This window comes from Chlorocebus sabaeus, chromosome 8 (assembly GCF_047675955.1).
Source record: "Chlorocebus sabaeus isolate Y175 chromosome 8, mChlSab1.0.hap1, whole genome shotgun sequence".
Classification (NCBI taxonomy): domain Eukaryota; kingdom Metazoa; phylum Chordata; class Mammalia; order Primates; family Cercopithecidae; genus Chlorocebus; species Chlorocebus sabaeus.
Genome location: NC_132911.1, coordinates 7,881,644 through 7,900,240, shown reverse-complemented (window position 1 = coordinate 7,900,240; position 18,597 = coordinate 7,881,644). Strand labels below are relative to the sequence as shown.

General features: G+C 45.3%; 2 protein-coding genes across 2 annotated transcripts; both read left to right on the top strand.

Annotated features, from left to right (window-relative positions):
- Positions 1–6,676: 6,676 nt before the first annotated feature.
- LOC103247087 (defensin alpha 5) lies at positions 6,677–8,789 on the top strand. Its single transcript, XM_073018627.1, has 2 exons — positions 6,677–7,095; positions 8,072–8,789. The coding sequence occupies exons 1-2, from the start codon at positions 6,924–6,926 to the stop codon at positions 8,182–8,184; spliced, it is 285 nt and encodes a 94-aa protein (XP_072874728.1). The 5' UTR covers positions 6,677–6,923; the 3' UTR covers positions 8,185–8,789.
- Positions 8,790–17,022: 8,233 nt separating this feature from the next.
- On the top strand, positions 17,023–17,904 carry LOC119618886 (defensin-7). The gene is made up of 2 exons (XM_037983509.1): positions 17,023–17,194; positions 17,781–17,904. Exons 1-2 carry the CDS (start codon positions 17,023–17,025, stop codon positions 17,891–17,893), a joined length of 285 nt encoding a protein of 94 aa, XP_037839437.1. The 3' UTR covers positions 17,894–17,904.
- The last annotated feature ends 693 nt before the right edge of the window (positions 17,905–18,597 follow it).

The window sequence follows — 18,597 nt, the reverse complement described above, 5'->3', positions numbered from 1 at the left end:
GGGAGGGCAGAGTGGGTCTGTGTCCAACAAAGAAATGGCTCCAGGCCGGGCGTGGTGGCTCATGCCTGTAATCTCAGCACTTTGGGAGGCCGAAGTGGGAGGATCACTTGAGGAGAGGAGTTTGAGACCAGCCTGGCCAACATAATGCAACCCCATCTCTACTAAAAATACAAAATTTAGCCAAGCATGGTGGTATGTGCCTGTAATCCCAGCTACTCAGGAGGCTGAGGCAAGAGAACCACTTGAACCTGGGAGGCAGAGGTTGTAGTCAACTGAGATGGCGACATTGCACTCCAGCCTGGGGGACAGAGCGGGATTCCCTCTCAACAACAACCATAATGAAAAAAAAAAAAAAAGAAGAAGAAGAATTTGCTGGAATCATCTGGGGAAGGATGGAGACAATGCCTGGGTGTGACCTCAGCACAGACTGAGAGCCTGCTGGGGCTCTGGGCTGCCGAGTCCTGACCACAGTCTATGGAGGAGGCAAGGATGGGAGCATGGCCACGAGGCAGACAGAGTAGCATCCCAGCAGGTGGTTCCCAGTCCTGCAGCCAAGAATGGGAGGGAAGGAGAGCGCAAGACTGGGTTGGGGCAGAGAAGGTCACCCCTCCAGCAACACCAGCCATCAGTGACTCTGAGCCAGCTGGAGGGTCTCTGTTCTCCCTGAGCTCCCCAAATGGCTCTGGGTGCTGCATGGAAAGCCACCGCCTGGGCCAGGCCACACATCTACGGCAGGGCTGCTGCACCCGCTCTCCCTCTTCCTGGACAGTGCCCAGGTTTCTGCAGGACACACTCACGGCCCCTCCAGCACTGTTGTAAAGATTCTGGGCATCAGTTGGTCCTCAGTGGGCTGACAAAGTCCCTTTGCAATTAAAAACGAAATCCTCACCACTAGTGTGCCAGCCACTTTGCGGCAGGCCCTCCATGTACGGGGACATCGTGTCTTTGGAGACAGCTATACCCCACTTGTCCATCCTGCTGAGGCCCACCAATATCATCACTCAGAAGCCCTTCGCATGCATTGGGGCCACAGCAGGATACAGTCTGTAGCTGGCCCAGCAGGTGATCTCTCCAGGCCATGCCTGGGTCCCAGGTTCTGAGTTTCACGGGGAGGCCCTCACTACTGCCCATCACAACTCTCAGAGCCTCTGGACAAAGCACACTAGTCCTGGCTATGGGCTTCTGCACGTGTAGACTTCCAGGGAAGGTAACTCCTTATGCCTTGGGTGGAGCAGGTGTTCTCTTTTCGTGGCATTTCTTCACTTTCTCCTTTAGAACCACACGTATCATTGATTCAGATGGAGGCTCCCCCCTCAGGGCATCACAACACTGCAGTGGGTTAAGGGAGTCTCATTTAGTTCATCATCTCCAAGCCACCAGCCTCCTCAAGCAGCACAGTGGTCTCCAAAAGTCATGGTTTTTAATGTCTCTGGATGTGCTACGTACACCCAAGGCACCAAGGTCCTTCCAAGGGCCATCACTTTTTGAATTCTCAACTCCATGGCCACCATCGCCTCATCACAATTGGGCTAGACCCACTGTGGTGCCCACCTTGGTGATCACAGAAGAGTTAGCTTATTTTTCCCTTAGAGATAACATCATTTACATGTTCTCCAATAATGAGACCTCCCCACACCATCACAGGACATCCACCATCTCAACATCAAACATTTACTGAACAACGGATTGTGGATGGATAGTAAACTATGATCCTCTGAGGACTGACGCCCCAGGCCCACTGGCACCCAGCAGGGCCACGAGGCTTTTGCTAGACCACACCTCTCCATTTGACAGGCAACTTCTGGCACAAGCTCCCGTTTTTACTGGTTTTAAAGGTTAGCTAATATTTCCCACTTACTCCTCCTGGCAGGAAGTAGGGATTATTGCTCCAGAACCCACTGAGGGTGCAGTCAGAGGCAGTAAATGAGGAGAAGAAGCCTTCAAACTAGAGACAACAACTATATCAGGCAAAGACCATATGGAAGTGCCGTCACCAAATGTGGCCATGGGGGAGAAAGGCTCCAAGGAAAAGTGGGTGCGAGCTGACCCATGGAAGCACTGGGAAGAAAGCCCTAGGTGACAAGATGTCAGTGTTCTCAATGATTGGCCTTGCTTGGTATCTCGTGTACACGAGGCTTGTGGGGTAGCTGTTACACCCAGGCCTTGCAGCCTAGAGAGCAACTGGGAACAGGACAGCCCTAGTCAGAATTTGTACCCCAGGCAGGAAAACTGGGAATTCCAGTTTGGATGGTCTCGATCTCTTGACCTCATGATCCACCCGCCTCACTTCCCCAAAGTGTTGGGATTACAGGTGTGAGCCACCGCGTCCGGCCAGCATCATTCTCAACATAACCAAGAACTATGGCATTTTATTCATAATAAAGATGTGCTAAAGTTATGTGAACTACATGAGCTCCTCCAACCCCAAGTCAAAATCTTAGAATCCATGCTAGGCTTTTACTCACATCTCTTCGTTCTGCTACTGATGGTCACATAATGAAGTGACAAAGTAAACTGTTATTTACACGGTATAGAGTATTAGCAGTCACACCTGCCACAGACAGCTCACCACCATTATACATTATACATCTCCAATGAGTCCTGCCCTTGGGTGTTAGATCTAAACAAGACCAAGACAGGAACAAGCTCAGCCCTCTGCCTAGGCAGCCATGAGCAGATGGTGGGCATATGAACACTGGACTCGAATTGGAAAGACCTCAGAGGCCATTTAAAATGACACACTGCATGGCTGCCAATTGTGTGCCAAGAACAGAGCTAAGAACTTCAATGCCCTTACCCTTTCTATTCCTCAGACAATCCTGTGAGGTAGGTGCTATTGTTATATAATAACTGTTACCCTTATTCCTCTTTAGAAAATGTGGAAACACAGGCACAGAGAAGTTATGCCACTTGCTCAGTATCTCAGAGTCAGCACACGGGTGACATAGGATGCCCCCACAGCTGTGCTCTTGCAATTGGTGTCCAGCAGCCTCTGAACAAGTGAGGAAGGTTCATCCAATAGTGCAAAACTGGGCTGTAGGTGCCCACAAGGAGGAGCCAGAGGTGCTCATGGTCATGAAGGCCCCTATCTCTCCATCTCCCATCTGCTTGCCTGTTACCAGCAATAAATATGGTCATGGCTAAGCATCATTTGTCCCCTGGAATATCCTGGAATACAAAACCTCTATTATACAACCAGGTTCTGTTACTCTCTTATTTTCTTCCAGGCCAATTCCCTTGCACCCTACTTTCTTAACACAGTTAAGTTAATTCCTATGTTAAATAATTAACTCATCCATCAGGGGAGTGCATGTCTTCTAAGAGTGAATGTCCATATTATGGGTGGAAATCCTCCTTTTGTCCTGGCCCTGAGTGACCTGGACAAGTAGACCTTTCTACCCTGAGGTCCAGCTCCTCCGGGTAGAAAGTGCAGCATCGACATCTCTATGAAAATGACCAGGACAATAGAAACAAAAGGTAAGAAAAAAAGTAAAGAAAAAAATAAGAGAAAGAAAAGGGGAGACTACATGGCCCAAATACATTGAGTTTACTGTGAAAACACATTTTTGGAGATAGAGAGAAGATAAAGCACAAAGTAAAGAGACTAAACTGTTCGTTTCCAGATTTTCAAGTGGAATCTTGCCCTGATCTGGGTCTCAATTAACAAAGCACAAGGACAACTGAGCCTGTAGCAGGTGTCGCTGAGGATACAGGTCCCAGAGTGACGCCCAGTGGCAACAGGTGGGTCTGCAACTGCAGGTGCCCCTCACCTGGTGACCTTGAGGAAGAGGGAGCAGCATATTGGGCACAGTGCTGGGTTTCGGGGTACAGGAAATCAGATCAGAGCAGCCCAGAGGAGGACTGTGTCTGCTCATGGAAAACATACCTCGCAGATTCTAATAGAGCAGAATAAAGAGATCACAACTGGCCACCTGTCGGCCATTTAAGATCTGGTTCTTCCTCTCACGATCTCTGTCATTTCTATCACACAGTCCCCTCTCCCTGCACACAGGCACTCAGACTCACAGACATGCACATGCACACGTACAACACATACATCCCCAGTTTCCACCTCCCAGCACACTCCCCTCACCACACATGCACACATACATATCAACATACAAGCATACGCACAGGTGCACACACACCCTGAAGTGCAGACTCCAAATTCTAATAGATCTGGTTTAGTCTCTGAGGGCGAAGCTGCTCAGACTGACATGCACAGGCCGTAAAACCAAATTTTTGCATCCAAGACCCTTGGAGAGAGTCTATTGCCCCCAATTTAGAGTCGAAAGATAGAGGCCATGATAGATGAAGTCATTCACTAATGATCCCAGAGTTAGTTGATGACACCACTGAGACCACAGCTCCCAACAGACAGCACATTGGCCTGCTGTCTTACCTGAAGCCTATAAAGCAGTGTTCATTCCTGCAAAGGGGACACCTACATCTGGGTCCTCTGTCCCACATTGCTCCAAGGCTAGGACCTGGTGCACTTTCTCCAAGAGGCTCCAGAGAAGGACAAGGGTCCTCAGGGCAGTGAGCTTCCTATAGGTCAATGTCTCTCAAGGGACTGAAGGATTTTGAAGACCAAGGGGAGTGAAAAGACCCCAGCTCTGTGCTACCTGGAGGAAGCAGCATCCCAGGGCAATGAGCCAGCCCAAACCTGTGTGGCTGTGGGAGAGCGGCATCCTCTGGGTTGATAGTTCAGACCTTTGACGGTTCTCCAATCCAGCGTCTGCACTGAAACACCTGCTCTTCATGTTCACGAAGGCCCCTATCACTCTTCCTGTCTCCCATCTGCTTGACTGTTACCAGTAATAAACACACTTCTAAGCATTATTTGTTCCCTGGTATATCCTGGAATACAAAACCTCTATTATAAAACCAGATTCTGTTGCTAGCTTAAGTGTTTTCTTTCAGGCCAATTTCCTTGCCCTCTACTTTTTAGTACAGTTAAATTAATTTTTATGTTAAATAATTAAATCATCCATCAGGGGGTACATGCCTTCTAAGAGTGAATGTCCATATTATGGACGGAAATCCTGTTTTTATCTCAGCCCTGAGTATAGGAGAGGCAAGATTAGAGTCAGAATAAAGGACAAGAAAAACAGTTTTTCAGGTTTTATTTTAAATGACAGCAGGTTTGAAGTCAAGAGGACAATAGATAATGGGCACCTTGCTACAGTTAAAGAAACGAAGGAACGGGAAAGGCATTTTACCTTAATAATTATTTACAAATACATTAGGAAACTAAAAATATTTTCCATAATGTCAGTGGAGTTTTCTCATCTTTCTTTCTTTCTTGCTTGCTTGCTTGCTTGCTCTCTTTCTTTCTTTTTTTCATTTCTTTCTTTCTCTCTCTCCCTTCCTTCCTTCCTTCCTTCCTTCTTTCCCACCCTCCCTCCTTCCCTTCCTTCCTTCCTTCCTTCCTTCCTTCCTTCCTTCCTTCCTTCCTTCCTTCCTTCCTTCCTTCCTTCCTTCCTTCCTTCCTTTATTTTTGACAGAGTCTTGCTCTGTTGCCCAGGCTGGAGTGCTGTGGTGCAATCTCAGCTCACTGCAACCTCTGCCTTCCAGGTTCAAGTGATTCTTGTGTCTCAGCCTCCAGAGTAGCTGGGACTATAGGCACCCGCTGCCACATCCAGCTAATTTTTGTATTTTTAGTAGAGACGGAGTTTTATCATGTTGGTAAGGCTGTTCTCAACCTCCTAACTTCAAATCATCTGCCCACCTTGGCCTCCCACAGTGTTGGGATTACAGGCATACGCCACTGCGCCCAGCCCAGGGGAGTTCTCTAGAAATACTTCTGCCAGAAATAATAAGAAACTTGATTGGCAACAGAGTTGTGTCCAAGGCTGAGTCCTGGGAAGATGGGCCACTGGGCATCTTCTGGCTTGGCCAGTGCTCAGCTCTGCTGTCTGAGCATACCACAAGGCCTGGACAGTGGTTTTTAAACCACCCATTTCTCTTTCCAGATTTTCTGCTCACCCAATTAATTTCGGGGTCAGAGAAGGATGAAGAGAGACTGAAGATATCAATTTCTACAATTAATAAGGACTCTGGGTGATCAAAAACATGACAGAATTCATGGAGAAAGGTTAGAACCGGAATAAAAATATTCCAAATTGTTTCTTCAGTCATTTCTAGAGATTCAGAGAGACAATGCCAGAGAGATGTAGGCTAGGAAGCAATCATGGAATGCTATCAGAAAACTCAGCAATGTCCAGTGAGAAACACAGCAGCAGTACAAATACAGATGGTTTAAAACCTGGTGCTAAATGGCCACCGGGGTAAAACAAGGGCCATGAAAGCTGGAATCACCGATACAGGAAATTAGTCCCTCCCAGTCTCCCTGTTAATTCACGAATTCAAATTGATATTATAGATATTACAGATCTGATTGAGATCCTCTCATTTTCATAAGGTAGAATAAGTGGGAGATACACTCTATTAGTTTCTCTGCAAAGAAAGAAAAAATGGATTAACTCTCTACTCCACTGGGACCCAGGTCTGACCCCAGAGAGTCATCCAGAGAGTACCAGGGACCGTCCTCGGAAAAAAAGAGGCATTTGATTCCCAAATTTATTGAATGAAAGCACTGTTGTTTATCTTGTCTGAATATATAAAAGTAAACACTCAAGCAGATGGGAAACAGGATAGTAATGTCCTTATCATCATTAACAGCTTGCTTCAAGAAGAGGCATTAAGCATACAGACTCACTCTGTGATGAAAGCCGGGAGAAAGAGGAGCATCAAAGGGATCTTGAGGGCGAAGGCAGCCCCTTCCCCTCCCAATCACATGCCCACCTCCTCTCACTGCAGCTTCTGTCTCAGGCCTTCTCCCAGCAGAGCTATAAATCCAGGCTCACTCTTCACTCTCCACACATCCACTCCTGCTCTCCCTCCTCCAGGTGACCCCAGCCATGAGGACCCTCGCCATCCTTGCTGCCATTCTCCTGTTCACCCTGCAGGCCCAGGCTGAGTCACTCCAGGAAAGAGCTGATGAGGCTGTAACCCAGGAGCAGCCTGGGGAAGACAACCAGGACTTTGCTATCTCCTTGGAAGAAAATGGACTCTCTACTCTTAGAGCCTCAGGTAGGAGACATCAATCTTGCAGATCTGCAAAATGTAGAACAAAAGGATTGGAAACAGGCTCTGGTATCAAGTGTGGAAAAGTCTACCTCACTTGAGTGACTTTACTTAATCTTCCTGGACCTTGATTTTCTCATCTCTAAATTAATCAGTGAGAACCGAACACATCTAAAAGATTTTCTTTCTTCTAAGACTTTTAGTTTCAAGATATTTCTGTGAAATTTGTTACGTTTAAGATAGAAAGAGCTACACTGACTAGTTATTTGCAGGTCTGAATGGGTAGACTTAGTTATACAGAGAATATTTTACTTTGTCCATCGGTAAAGATTTAGAACCTAGAGAGGAACCTATGGGTGTGTTTCCATGTAGGCTAATAGACTTGATTAAATCTTTCTACAATACATACTTAGATCCAAACATCACATTGTGTCTCATACATATACACAATTATTATTTGTCAATTAAAATAAGTAAATAAGTAAAATGTTAAAAAAAAAAAAAAAAAAAAAAACGGAGAGAGAATGAGGAATTTGAATTTGGAAGGTCTTCAAAGACTCCTTGAGCACCAAAGTACTTGAGTCCATGACATGAGCATGCACAATGCAGCAACTCAGAAACGAATCCAGGTGCGTTAGGGAGCCTTGTTAGGACATGCAGATCATACATGGAGGTCAAGATTAGGGGTATGGATTAAGCAGAATGAAGAGTAGGTAACCCGGGGGTTGAGAGGTATATTGTTTTACCAGGGAGCAGGTAATAAACATGTCCTGGATAGACTCAGATGGAGAAAGAGGTATGATCTTGCATGACTAACACATAGCTAGTACGATTTCTTGTCATTTACGACAAAGACATGAATTTTCTCCATCCTAACATGACTGATACAGTGTCTCTTGTTTAGACTATCTCAGTTAGTCTGGCTCTGCCTGTCCTTTTCCCCACCTCCCTCCCTGTGCCTGATCCTCTCTTCTTTCCACAGGTTCTCGGAGGATAGTCACCTGCTATTGCCGAACCGGCCTATGTTTTTGGCCTGAGTCCTCCTCCGGGTGGTGCAACATCGGTGGCCGCACCTACAGACTCTGCTGTCGCTGAGCTTCCTAGATAGAAACCAAAGCCGTGCAAGATTCAATCCAAGGTCCTGAAGAAAGAAAAACATTTCACCCTGTGTACCTTGTGTCTTTCTAAATTTTTCTCTCCAAAATAAAGTTCAAGCATTCAACTTAGTGTGTTTGACTTTTTAAATATCCATTTCTTTTTCCTTTTTTTCCCTTTTGTCTTTTTATATGGTGGATTGTATGGTTCCTTTCTATAGAGAATTCTGATCTACATTAAGTTAACTGGTCTTTGCATTCCAATGATTCCAATGATGCACTATTCGAGCATCATAGAGCAATAACAAAATAGCGAAAATGAATATAATTGGGTTTGTTGTTGTTGTTGTTTGAGACAGTGTCTCACCTAACCACCCAAGCTGGAATACAATGGTGCAATCTCTCCTTACTGCAGCCTTAAACTCCTGTGCTCAAATGATCCTCCCACCTCAGCCTCTTGAGTAGCTGGGACTACAGGCATGTGCCACTACACCCTGCTCATGTTTTGTACTTTTTGGAGAGACAGAGTTTCACCATGTTGCCCAGATTGGTCTTGAACTCCTGAGCTTAAGTGATCTGCCCTCCTCAGCCTCCCAAAGTGCTAGGATTTCATGCTTGAGCCACCATGCCTGACAGGATATAACTGTTAATTGGAATAGTTTGAAACTTAAAAGTTCAGTGCATTCCTAATGATTCTCAAACCATAGAAGTTTACAATGAGAGGCAAAAAGTGGTTGTTGGCTCAAAGGAAAGATAGATGTGATGGGCTATGTTTACTTGTCCTTTAATTTTAAAAAGTGGGAAAGCATTGCTATACATAATTTTTGAAATTTTAAGCAGATGTGTTAAATACATATGCTATACATTAAGCTTTATTTCACTCTGTTTTGGTAAGTGATATATAGCTGTATCAACAAGATACAATAAAATAAAGTTTGACAAGGAAAAAGATAAAATTGTGCCAAAAACAGGAAAGACTGACGACCATCAGTGATTCAATTAATAACCAGATAGAAGAAGAGCTCAAAAGCTGGTGACCATAGAGTATGAGGCCCAATAATCAATGAGACAAATGGTCCCTTTTGGTCCCCAAAAGGTTAATTAGACCAATGTTTAATGAAGGAGTTGGTCTCAACTCTCCATCCCTTCAAGCATATGAATTCTATTAATTATAATGAAGCTATACTCATTTTAATAAAATGCTAGTGAGAAAATATATGTTAATATGTTTTTAATTAGGCCAATGAACCAAGTCAATAATCATAATGATAAGACAATTGGTCATACAGTTGTTCAAAAACTTAAGAACAACATATATGTGAGAAGGGTAAGTTTTCAAACTTAGAATTTATATAAAAGACAGGGTTTGGACAGTGCCATGACATGACCAAAAAAAAAACCAAACAAACATTTTTATTACAACAACAAAAAGTCTCAACCTGATAATAAATAACAAGTAGTCTGACTTCGATTCATCTTAGACACATACAAAGCACTGTTTCCTGATCAAGGATCAGCTATTTGACCCTAGACTTGCAACCTCGTTTAGTAATCTGGGGTCTCGGAAGATCAAGAAAATCATAGGAAGGAGTAAAATCAAAACAAATAAGAAAAGATATCAAATCCATGATATGGGCCCTTCTATATCACTTTTGGTACAATGAATGAATAAGTTTGGGATCATCGTTCAGGAATATGTTTATCTATTCTTGAAGGTGTTAGATGTGTTTAAAAACAACCAGGCGTACTAAATGTGTGAAATCAATGTAGATAAAGGCAATTTAAATAATCACCTTTGTATCAGTATTTAATACTCAAGAACTGGTTTAAACTTAGTGTAAATGGTGATGAGATTTTTCTCTGCGCACAAGAGTCCTTCCAATATTAAAGAACCTACCAAGCTAGTGCAGGCTGGTGCTGTCTTTCCTCATCTGATGGTCCTTAGTGAGAGCTCTCCACTTTACTGGGAGATAGGTGGTGGGGGCTGGTTCTTTGCCTCAGCAACCCTTCTGAGCAGGACTCTCTTCCACTCTTGCTGTCACACCTGGTCCTGGAACTGGAGGGCCAGCCAGAGAGCACGGTAGAGGAGGGCGAGCCTTCTCATGCACCACCCAAGAGGCGAGGCTCTCTGGCAGCAGGAACCAGAACGGGTAGTGGAGAGACCTCAGATGCTGAATACAAGTACATCTTTTGGGAAGATAAAGTCACTCTACAAAGCCTGTGAACTTAGGCCAGGTTGGCGTGTAGGTGAAAGGGAAGGATGTTCCAGGTCTCACCTGGTTGCCTAAAAGTCACCATGATGCTCCTCTATTTAACTGCTTTACTCACAGCCAAAATTGACTAGTTGTTTGGTCTCTGCCCTTTCTTTTTGAAGTGTTTTGCTTTTTGTTTTTTGGGTGTTTTGTTTTGTTTTGTTTTGTTTGAGATGGAGTCTTCCTCTGTCGCCCAGACAGGAGTGCAGTGGCACGATTATGGCTCACCGCAACCTCCACCTCCCAGGTTCAAGTCATTCTTCTGCCTCACCCTCCCGAGTAGCTAGGATTAGAGGCAAGTGCCACTGTGCCCTGCTAATTTTTGTTTTTCTGTGTTTTTTTTTTTTTTTTGGAGGCAGAGTCTCGCTCTATTTTCCAGGCTGGAGTGCAGTGGCCGGATCTCAGCTCACTGCAAGCTCCGCCTCCTGGGTTCACACCATTCTCCTGCCTCAGCCTCCAGAGTAGCTGGGACTACAGGCACCCGCCACCTCACCTGGCTAGTTTTTTGTATTTTTTTTTAGTAGAGATGGGGTTTCACCATGTTGGCCAGGCTGGTCTGGAACTCCTAACCTTGAATGAGCCCAGCACAGATCCCAGGGAGGACGCAGGCATTCTGACAGACAAATGATCCCACCCTTGCCACCCTTCCCCTTGTTTAGATGGTGAAGGAAACACACAGAACTTCAGATTGTGAAGGCCAGGAGGCTTCCTTGGTTTCTAGTAACCACCACTGCTTCAAGTCCTGAGGTCCCTGAACTAATGTTCCATATTGTTCCAAATTATGGGCTGGGCCACGCTGACTCCATCCAGAGGGCATCTGCATTTCACCCAGAAGGACACCTGGCTCATTTCCCAGACCTGGGGTCTCTCCTAAAATTTCACTTTGTCACTGACATCTTTCCTGATTTCTCAATTTTAACTTGCAGCAACTTTCCTGAGCAATCTCCATCCCACTTATTCTCTTTATATTTAACTGTAGAATTGTAACGGTCTCACATTCTGTATATTCACTTACTCTCTGCAACATTTCCCTCCCTACTCTAGAAGGGAAGTTGCATGTTTTGCTCATTACTGGCCCACAGTGTTCAGATGACTGCCTAGCACATAGTAAGAGATCAATAAATTAATTATGATAAAATTAATTATATTCAATATCACATAATGATATAAAATTAGATGATTATTACCAAACTGCATAGGAAAAAATGAAAACTACAGCAGCAATGCAGTCCATATATCAAGTTTCTGTGACAGCATGGGGAAAAAAATCCATTTAAAAACATTGAAGGCTGAAATACAGAAAAATATCCTTGGGAAAATGTGGCTTCATGAAGCAATAGGAGTTTAGAAGAAAGAAATAGACTATTTTGGCTTTGAGTGCAAGAAAATGCTTCATGGGGAAACACAGAGGTATTTAAAACGTGGGTAGATTAAAAGAAGGGGTAGAGTACAATGTTCGGTGGAGAGAATAATATCAGGGCAAGAAATATGCAGGGTCAGGTCGACCTCCACTGAATTTAGAGGAATGGATGTTGCCAGAGAGAAGGATGGAGTAGAATTCAGGCTGATGTGCTGACAAGCATTCATCAATCCAAGGGAAAGGGTCACATGAGGATGGAGCCTCCCTGCTCCTCTGTGTGGATAAAGGCACACTGGGAGCACCACATGTGGCTTCTGCTACTGTAGTCTAGGGTGGGCAATGACTGCTGCAAACTCTAGGGACAGAGAAAGCAGGGAGAGGTGTGAGGGTCTCCAAACAACCAGGGCCACTTGCTCGGCCTCAAGTAACACCCAGAACTGTTCACTGGGATGCACGAACATTCTACGTTCACTGATGACATACAAGAGATTTTCTACCTTGAACCACTCGTGTGCTGGAACAATGAATAACGAATAAGTCAGATGTCTCATCCCTATAAAAGCAATTACCCAAGAGGGCAGCAGCCCTGTCTCTGTGGGAGGATAGGAGCCTCACTCCAACAAGCACAAATGAGCAAACACAGATGGCCCAATCACACTAGCCAACTTCCCTCCTAACGACCTCCAGAACCATCCTGCTAGCTCCCCCCAAGGCTTACATTCTCCTGCCTTTGGCTTGAGGTAAGTTGAGTCCAAGGGCTCTTCCTATTACAGTATTTTGACTCCTATTGCAACGGTCTTCAATAAACGTTTCCTTGACAATTCTTGGAAGTGTTGCTGAAATTTTTCTTTTACAAGAAAAGTATAGAGTTGTTTTTTCTGTATCTCTGTTTGTTCTGAACTCTGCTTACAAACAAAACCAGAATGTAAGAGATGAGAAAAGTACTCGTTTCCTTTTCTGAAGTTCAGTATTTCTTCCTTTGCCATGAAAAGTCAAATAACTCATAAAAATAAAAACTAAGGGACAGAGTTTCTCTAATATTTCCTGGCAGATCACCCTCCCAACCTCTCAGTGCTTTGTCCTCCTGGATGACAGTGACCCCCCTTCCTCTTTGCCCCAGCCCTCCACCCATGGCCACCCACTGGCTCCTGCCACCACCTGGAATTCCTCCATTTCTGAACATCAACCATGAAGGTCCCCATCCCTGACTCACCCGCTGTCCTTCCAGCCTCTCTCCTTCCCTGTTGATCAACATCAACAAGGCTCTTCTCCCCCGGGGCTGTGCATGGGAATCGCCAGGAAGCCTGAGGCCCAAGCTGCCCCCGGGACACCTGTCATCTGCTCTCATCTCCTGTCCTTGTACACTGCACCATCTTTGCCTCTCAGGTTCTCTGAGTTTAGTATTTTTGATGTTTTTCAGACATCTTAGTGGGGTCTTGAATTCAAACGTCAAACCATGACAAGCTGAGTTAACATTTTGACTCCTATATCTTGGAATTGAGGGGGAATTCTGGCTTCAGGAAATACTTCATTTAAGGACTCAAAGCATGAGTCACATTGTTGTCTTCCCATTTATTTCTCTTGATCTTACTTTGGGCTCTCTCCACAGGTGACAGCCATGTGAATCATGGTCATCTCTCTGTGACCTTCATAGCTGATCTCCTGGAGAAAATCCCTACTTCTTTCCCATTGTTCCAGCCAACGTCCAAGTCCCATGGCTGACTCTGAATCTGTCACTTGTGGCGGAGGTTGGCACCACACCTGGGTCCCATACTGCCCCTGCTCCCCAAGGAAGAATTTAAACTAAGAACAGTTTACAGGGGATCGGTGAGTCACTGGAAAAAGTCCACAATCCCATTCCCCCACCATGATAGTCTCTGGGTTACACTTTGAAAACAAACTGAGAAGATCCATCAATATTTTAGAGAAGCAAAAGTTGACATGCAAAAAGTGCTCAAGTCCAGCTTCTCTCCATGACAAGGAGAACTTCTCTCCCTGTTCACTTGCTGCTTTGTAAAAAGCCACCACAAAATTTAGAGGATTGAAACAGTATGATCAGGTCTTCACTCACACATTTGCAATTGGAGCCTGGCTCCCTCCAGGTGCATCAGAGAAGAGGTTCTGCTGGGATCTGAAGACCTCAGGGCTGAGACACTCCTGCACAGGGGCAGGTGGTGCTGGCTCAGCTGGGAGCTCCGGAAAGACGAGAGAAGCGACTGTGTGACGTGCTGGGGTCGGATCATGCTGGCTCATGAGAGAGGAGTTTTTGTGAAATAATTGTTAAATCATCCATAGCTGGGAGAATTTTAAGAACAGAGATTTTAAAACACTGCAAATCACAGTTTTTTCCCCCAAGAAAACAGGTTGTTTTGCATTCTCTAGCCAGTCCTTGTAGGTGGGCTCAGTTCCTCTCCCTGTGCAACGCTCAGGCTTCCTCCAAGCACGATGCCTGGGCTCCAAAGTCACCAGCGCTCTTAGTGTGTCTGGGCTGCTAGCAAAATAATGCCATAAACCAAGCTGCTTATAAAAACAGAAACGTTTTTCTCACGGACTGATACGTCCAAATCAATGTGCCAGGAGATTTGGTGTCATGAGAACTGCCCTTCTGATTCATAGACGGCATCTTCTCACTGTATTCTCACCTAGTGAACCCTCTCACCAGAGAGGGAGCTCTCGGGGGCATCTTCTGTAAGGGCGTTAGTGCTACTTATAAAGCCTGTGCCCTCCTGACCTTCTTACCTCCCAAAAGCTCCACCTCTTACACTATCAACTAATGATTTAAGATTTTAACATCTGATTTTCAGAAGGACAAAAACATTCAGGTTGCAGCACCATCCAATAGAGAGGAAGTGAAAGATACCAGTTCATCAGGCCCGATCCCAGAGAAACAGCATGGCACTAAGTCAGGTGCATTCAGTTGGTCAAGATGTTACCCAGTCTCGATTCCAAAGGAGACAAGTCACCTCCTTTTCTGTGTGAGGAGAGTCAATGATTTAGGGACACATTTTAAACAGCACAAGGGAGTTATTCCCTCACAGGTTTTTGGAAAATTGCTGCAGACGCCAACGGCAGACACATAGACAGCTTGTGAGAGGTGACTGGGAAAGGGGGACAAAGGGCAGGGACTCAGAGCTCCTGCCTGTCCCAGCTGGATCTGGAGGCCTGGGAGTCACTGTGTGGCACAGGCAGCACCAGGACCCTCCCTTCAGGACAGTGGACAAAGGGTTGAGTGGAGGGACAGGGCGGTGCTCTCTGAGAACCTGGGAGGTGGAGGGTCCTCAGAGTTCACCCCCACGCAGCCTCCGCCCTGCCCCATGATAACACACACGCTACGTTCCGTGACTGTCCTTCTCTACCAGGTCAAAACCATGTTCCAGGGCCCTGCCCGAGGTCCACACACTCTGTGTCTGCTGGGGCCACCAGACAGCCTCAGCTGTGTGAAAATATCCTTGCTGCTCCTAGAGGCCTCTCTCCTCTCACACCCACACCTGCACCCCCACCCACAGCTTCCCCAGAATATTTACTCCAGCCTGATGGTGTCAACGCACTTAAGGAGAGTCAGCTCCAACCTAGTGCAGGCTCACTTCAATATTCTCTGGAAATTCAAATGCATGTGTATGAGAGAACAGTTCCAACCATGTCTACACTGGAAGTCTACACTTGTAGAAATTCCTAGAAAAATCTACTGGGGTGGGGGTCATGGATGGTCACCACCTCAGACCATAGTGCCCCAACCCAAGGGGCTGTCAAGAAAAACCACAACCTCACTAGAACCAGGGGACTCCAAGGAATCCCACCTTGATGGTGAGGTCACCACTAAACCAGCCTCTCCTTACTGCTACAGGGTAGGGACCTTGCCACCCCTATCTTTCAGCTTTGGCCTTTGAAAGCACTGAGATTGCCTTTGTAAGCATCCTGCCATCTCATTGGCCCGTTTATTAATCAGATTAATTTTTTTTGCTATTGAATTGTTTGACCTCCATGTGTATTTGGATATTTACCCCTTCTACTATGTAGGGTTTGCAAATATTTTCTCTCATACTCTGGGTTGCCTTTTCATTTAGTTGGTGGTTTCCTTTGATGCTATCTTTCTGCTTTGGCCTTTGAAAGCACTGAGATTGCCTTTTTGAGCATCCTGCCAGCTCATTGGCCCATTTATTAATCACATTGTTTTTTGCTATTGAGTTGTTTGACCTCCTTGTGTATTCGAATATTTACCCCTTCTACCAAGTTGGGTTTGCAAATATTTTCTCTCATAATCTGGGTTGCCTTTTCATTTAGTTGATGGTTTTCTTTGCTGTTCAGGTACTTTAGCGTTCAAGGCAGCCCCGCTTGTGTATTTCCATTTTATTGCCTGTGCCTTTGATGTCACAGCCAAGAGACAATTGCCCAAATTAATGTCAAAAAGCTTTATCCCTATATGTTCTTCTGGTAGTTTATGGTTTCAGATTTTATGTTTAGGTCTTCAATCCATTGAGTTGATTCTTGTACGTGGTTTAGGAAAAAAGACCACATATACACATATCTCAAATTCTAAGGTAGTATACATTAGACGCATACAATGTTTAATTGACCCATGTATGTAAATAGAGCTGAAAATAATAAACGTATTTTTATCTTTCAATCAATTCTATCTCTATCTCACTGAATTTGTTTCACCTATAGCCTGATGAGGTTGCTGTCCTCTCTACCAGCTCCTATAGGAGACTGCTCATCCCCTAACCTCAAACACCCCTTCACGAGGGTGGTAATGCCCTTGAATCCTGCAATGAATTAGTTCTCTACTCCAGTGGAATTCAGGTCTGTTATGAGGGTCTGCATCTCTGAAGAGAAGAGGGCTCATTTTTAGAAAATAAGAGGCATTTATTCCCTGAAATTACTGAATTAAAGCACTGTTTCTATTATTTTTTGCAATATTAAAAATAAACATCTAAGCAGGTAAAAACGGAAAAAATGGTAGGGTCCTTATCAGCACCATGAGCTCCAACCTAGCACAGACACTAAACCTAGAGATTCATGCTAGAACGAAAGCTGGGAGAGCAGAGGAGCCTCAGAAGGATGTGGAAGTCAATGGATACCTGCACCCTCTCCAATGAAATGCCCGCCTCCTCTCACTGCAGCATCCATCTCTGAGCCTTCTCGCAGCAGAGCTATAAATCCAGGCTGGCTCCTCTGTCCCCACACATTCGCTCCTGCTCTCCCTCCTCTCCTCCAGGTGACCACAGGTATGAGGACCCTCACCCTCCTCTCTGCCATTCTCCTGGCGGCCCTCCAGACCTGGGCAGAGCCGCTCCAGGCAAGAGCTGATGAGATGCCAGCCCAGAAGCAGCCTCCAGCAGGTGACCAGGATGTGCTCATTTACTTTTCAGGAGATGAGGGCTCCTCTCTTCAGGTTCCAGGTGAGAAACGCCAGCATGCAGAGCTACAGACTAGAGGGAAGAACAGGAGACAGGCTCTGGAATTGGGTCTCAAGTGGCAGATGTCACTTAGCTGGCTTAACTTAACATCTCTGGTCCTGGATGTTCTCATTTCTAAATGGAATAGAGATCCAAATAAATCTAAGAGATTTTTCTTTCTCCAAAATCATGATTCCAAGATATGACTGTGAAATTCACTAGGTTTAAGATATAAGGAGATGCTACCTCGTTCCTTCTGGATCCAGACAAATAAGCTTAAGTATATAGAACATTTTTCACCCTATCTATGTAGGAGGTTTTAGAACCTGGAGAGGAGCCTAAGAGTGTGTTCAGGTGTGTGTGTGATGGGGCAGGAGGGCAAAAAAGTGAAGCCAAGGAGAATGAGTCTCGAGTCCTGTGTGACCAGCACTGCTCTGTGTATTTATTCCTATTGACTGAGATTGTTTCTGCGACCGGCTGCAATACAGCCAACATCACTCATCGGCCAACGTGTGACTTCTCCAAGACTCCCTTTACCACCCACTGCTGACCCCATACTCAATTTCTGATGCTCTCTCTGGGTCCCCAGGCTCAACGAAGGGCTTGATCTGCCATTGCAGAGTACTCTACTGCCTTTTTGGAGAACATCTTGTTGGGACCTGCTTCATGCATGATGAACGCTACCCAATCTGCTGCTACTAAGCTTGCAGACCAGAGAAAAAGAGTTCGTAATTTGCTTTGAGCATTAAAAGGAATTGTTATTCCCACACCATGTCGTCAATTACCTGTCCTCATCCCAAATAAATACTTGGTAACATGATATCCGGGTGTTTTGTTTTGTTCTGTTCTGTTTTGTTTTGTTTTGTTTTGTTTTTGAGGTGGAGTCTCACTGTGTTGCCCAGGCTGGAGTGCTGTGGCGGGATCTCAGCTCACTGCAAGCTCTGCCTCTCAGGTTCAAGCCATTCTCTTGCCTTAGCTTCCTGAGTAGCTGGGATTCCAGGTACCCGCCACCATGCCCGACTAATTTTTGTATTTTTAGTAGAGATGGTGTTTCACCGTGTTGGCCAGGATAGTCTTGATCTCCTGACCTCATGAACCACCCACCTTGGCTTCCCAAAGTGCTGGGATTACAGGCGTGAGCCACCGTGCCTGGCCAATCTAATAAAATAAAGATCCAAATTCTAGGAACTCCAAGGAAGTTTCAGACACAGATGCATATGAAAGCTCAAATGATGCCCCTGATTTCTCCATCCGCTGCTCTGTCTTTTTACTCTGCCTCGTTTTCACTGGATCCACACTCAAAGAACTCCGGTGTCCTGGGCAAAACATCAGTGTCAGCTTAAAGTTTATGCAGTCAACAAATCATTCCTTCTAAGGAAAAACCATCATGCTGTTTCCAAAAATGT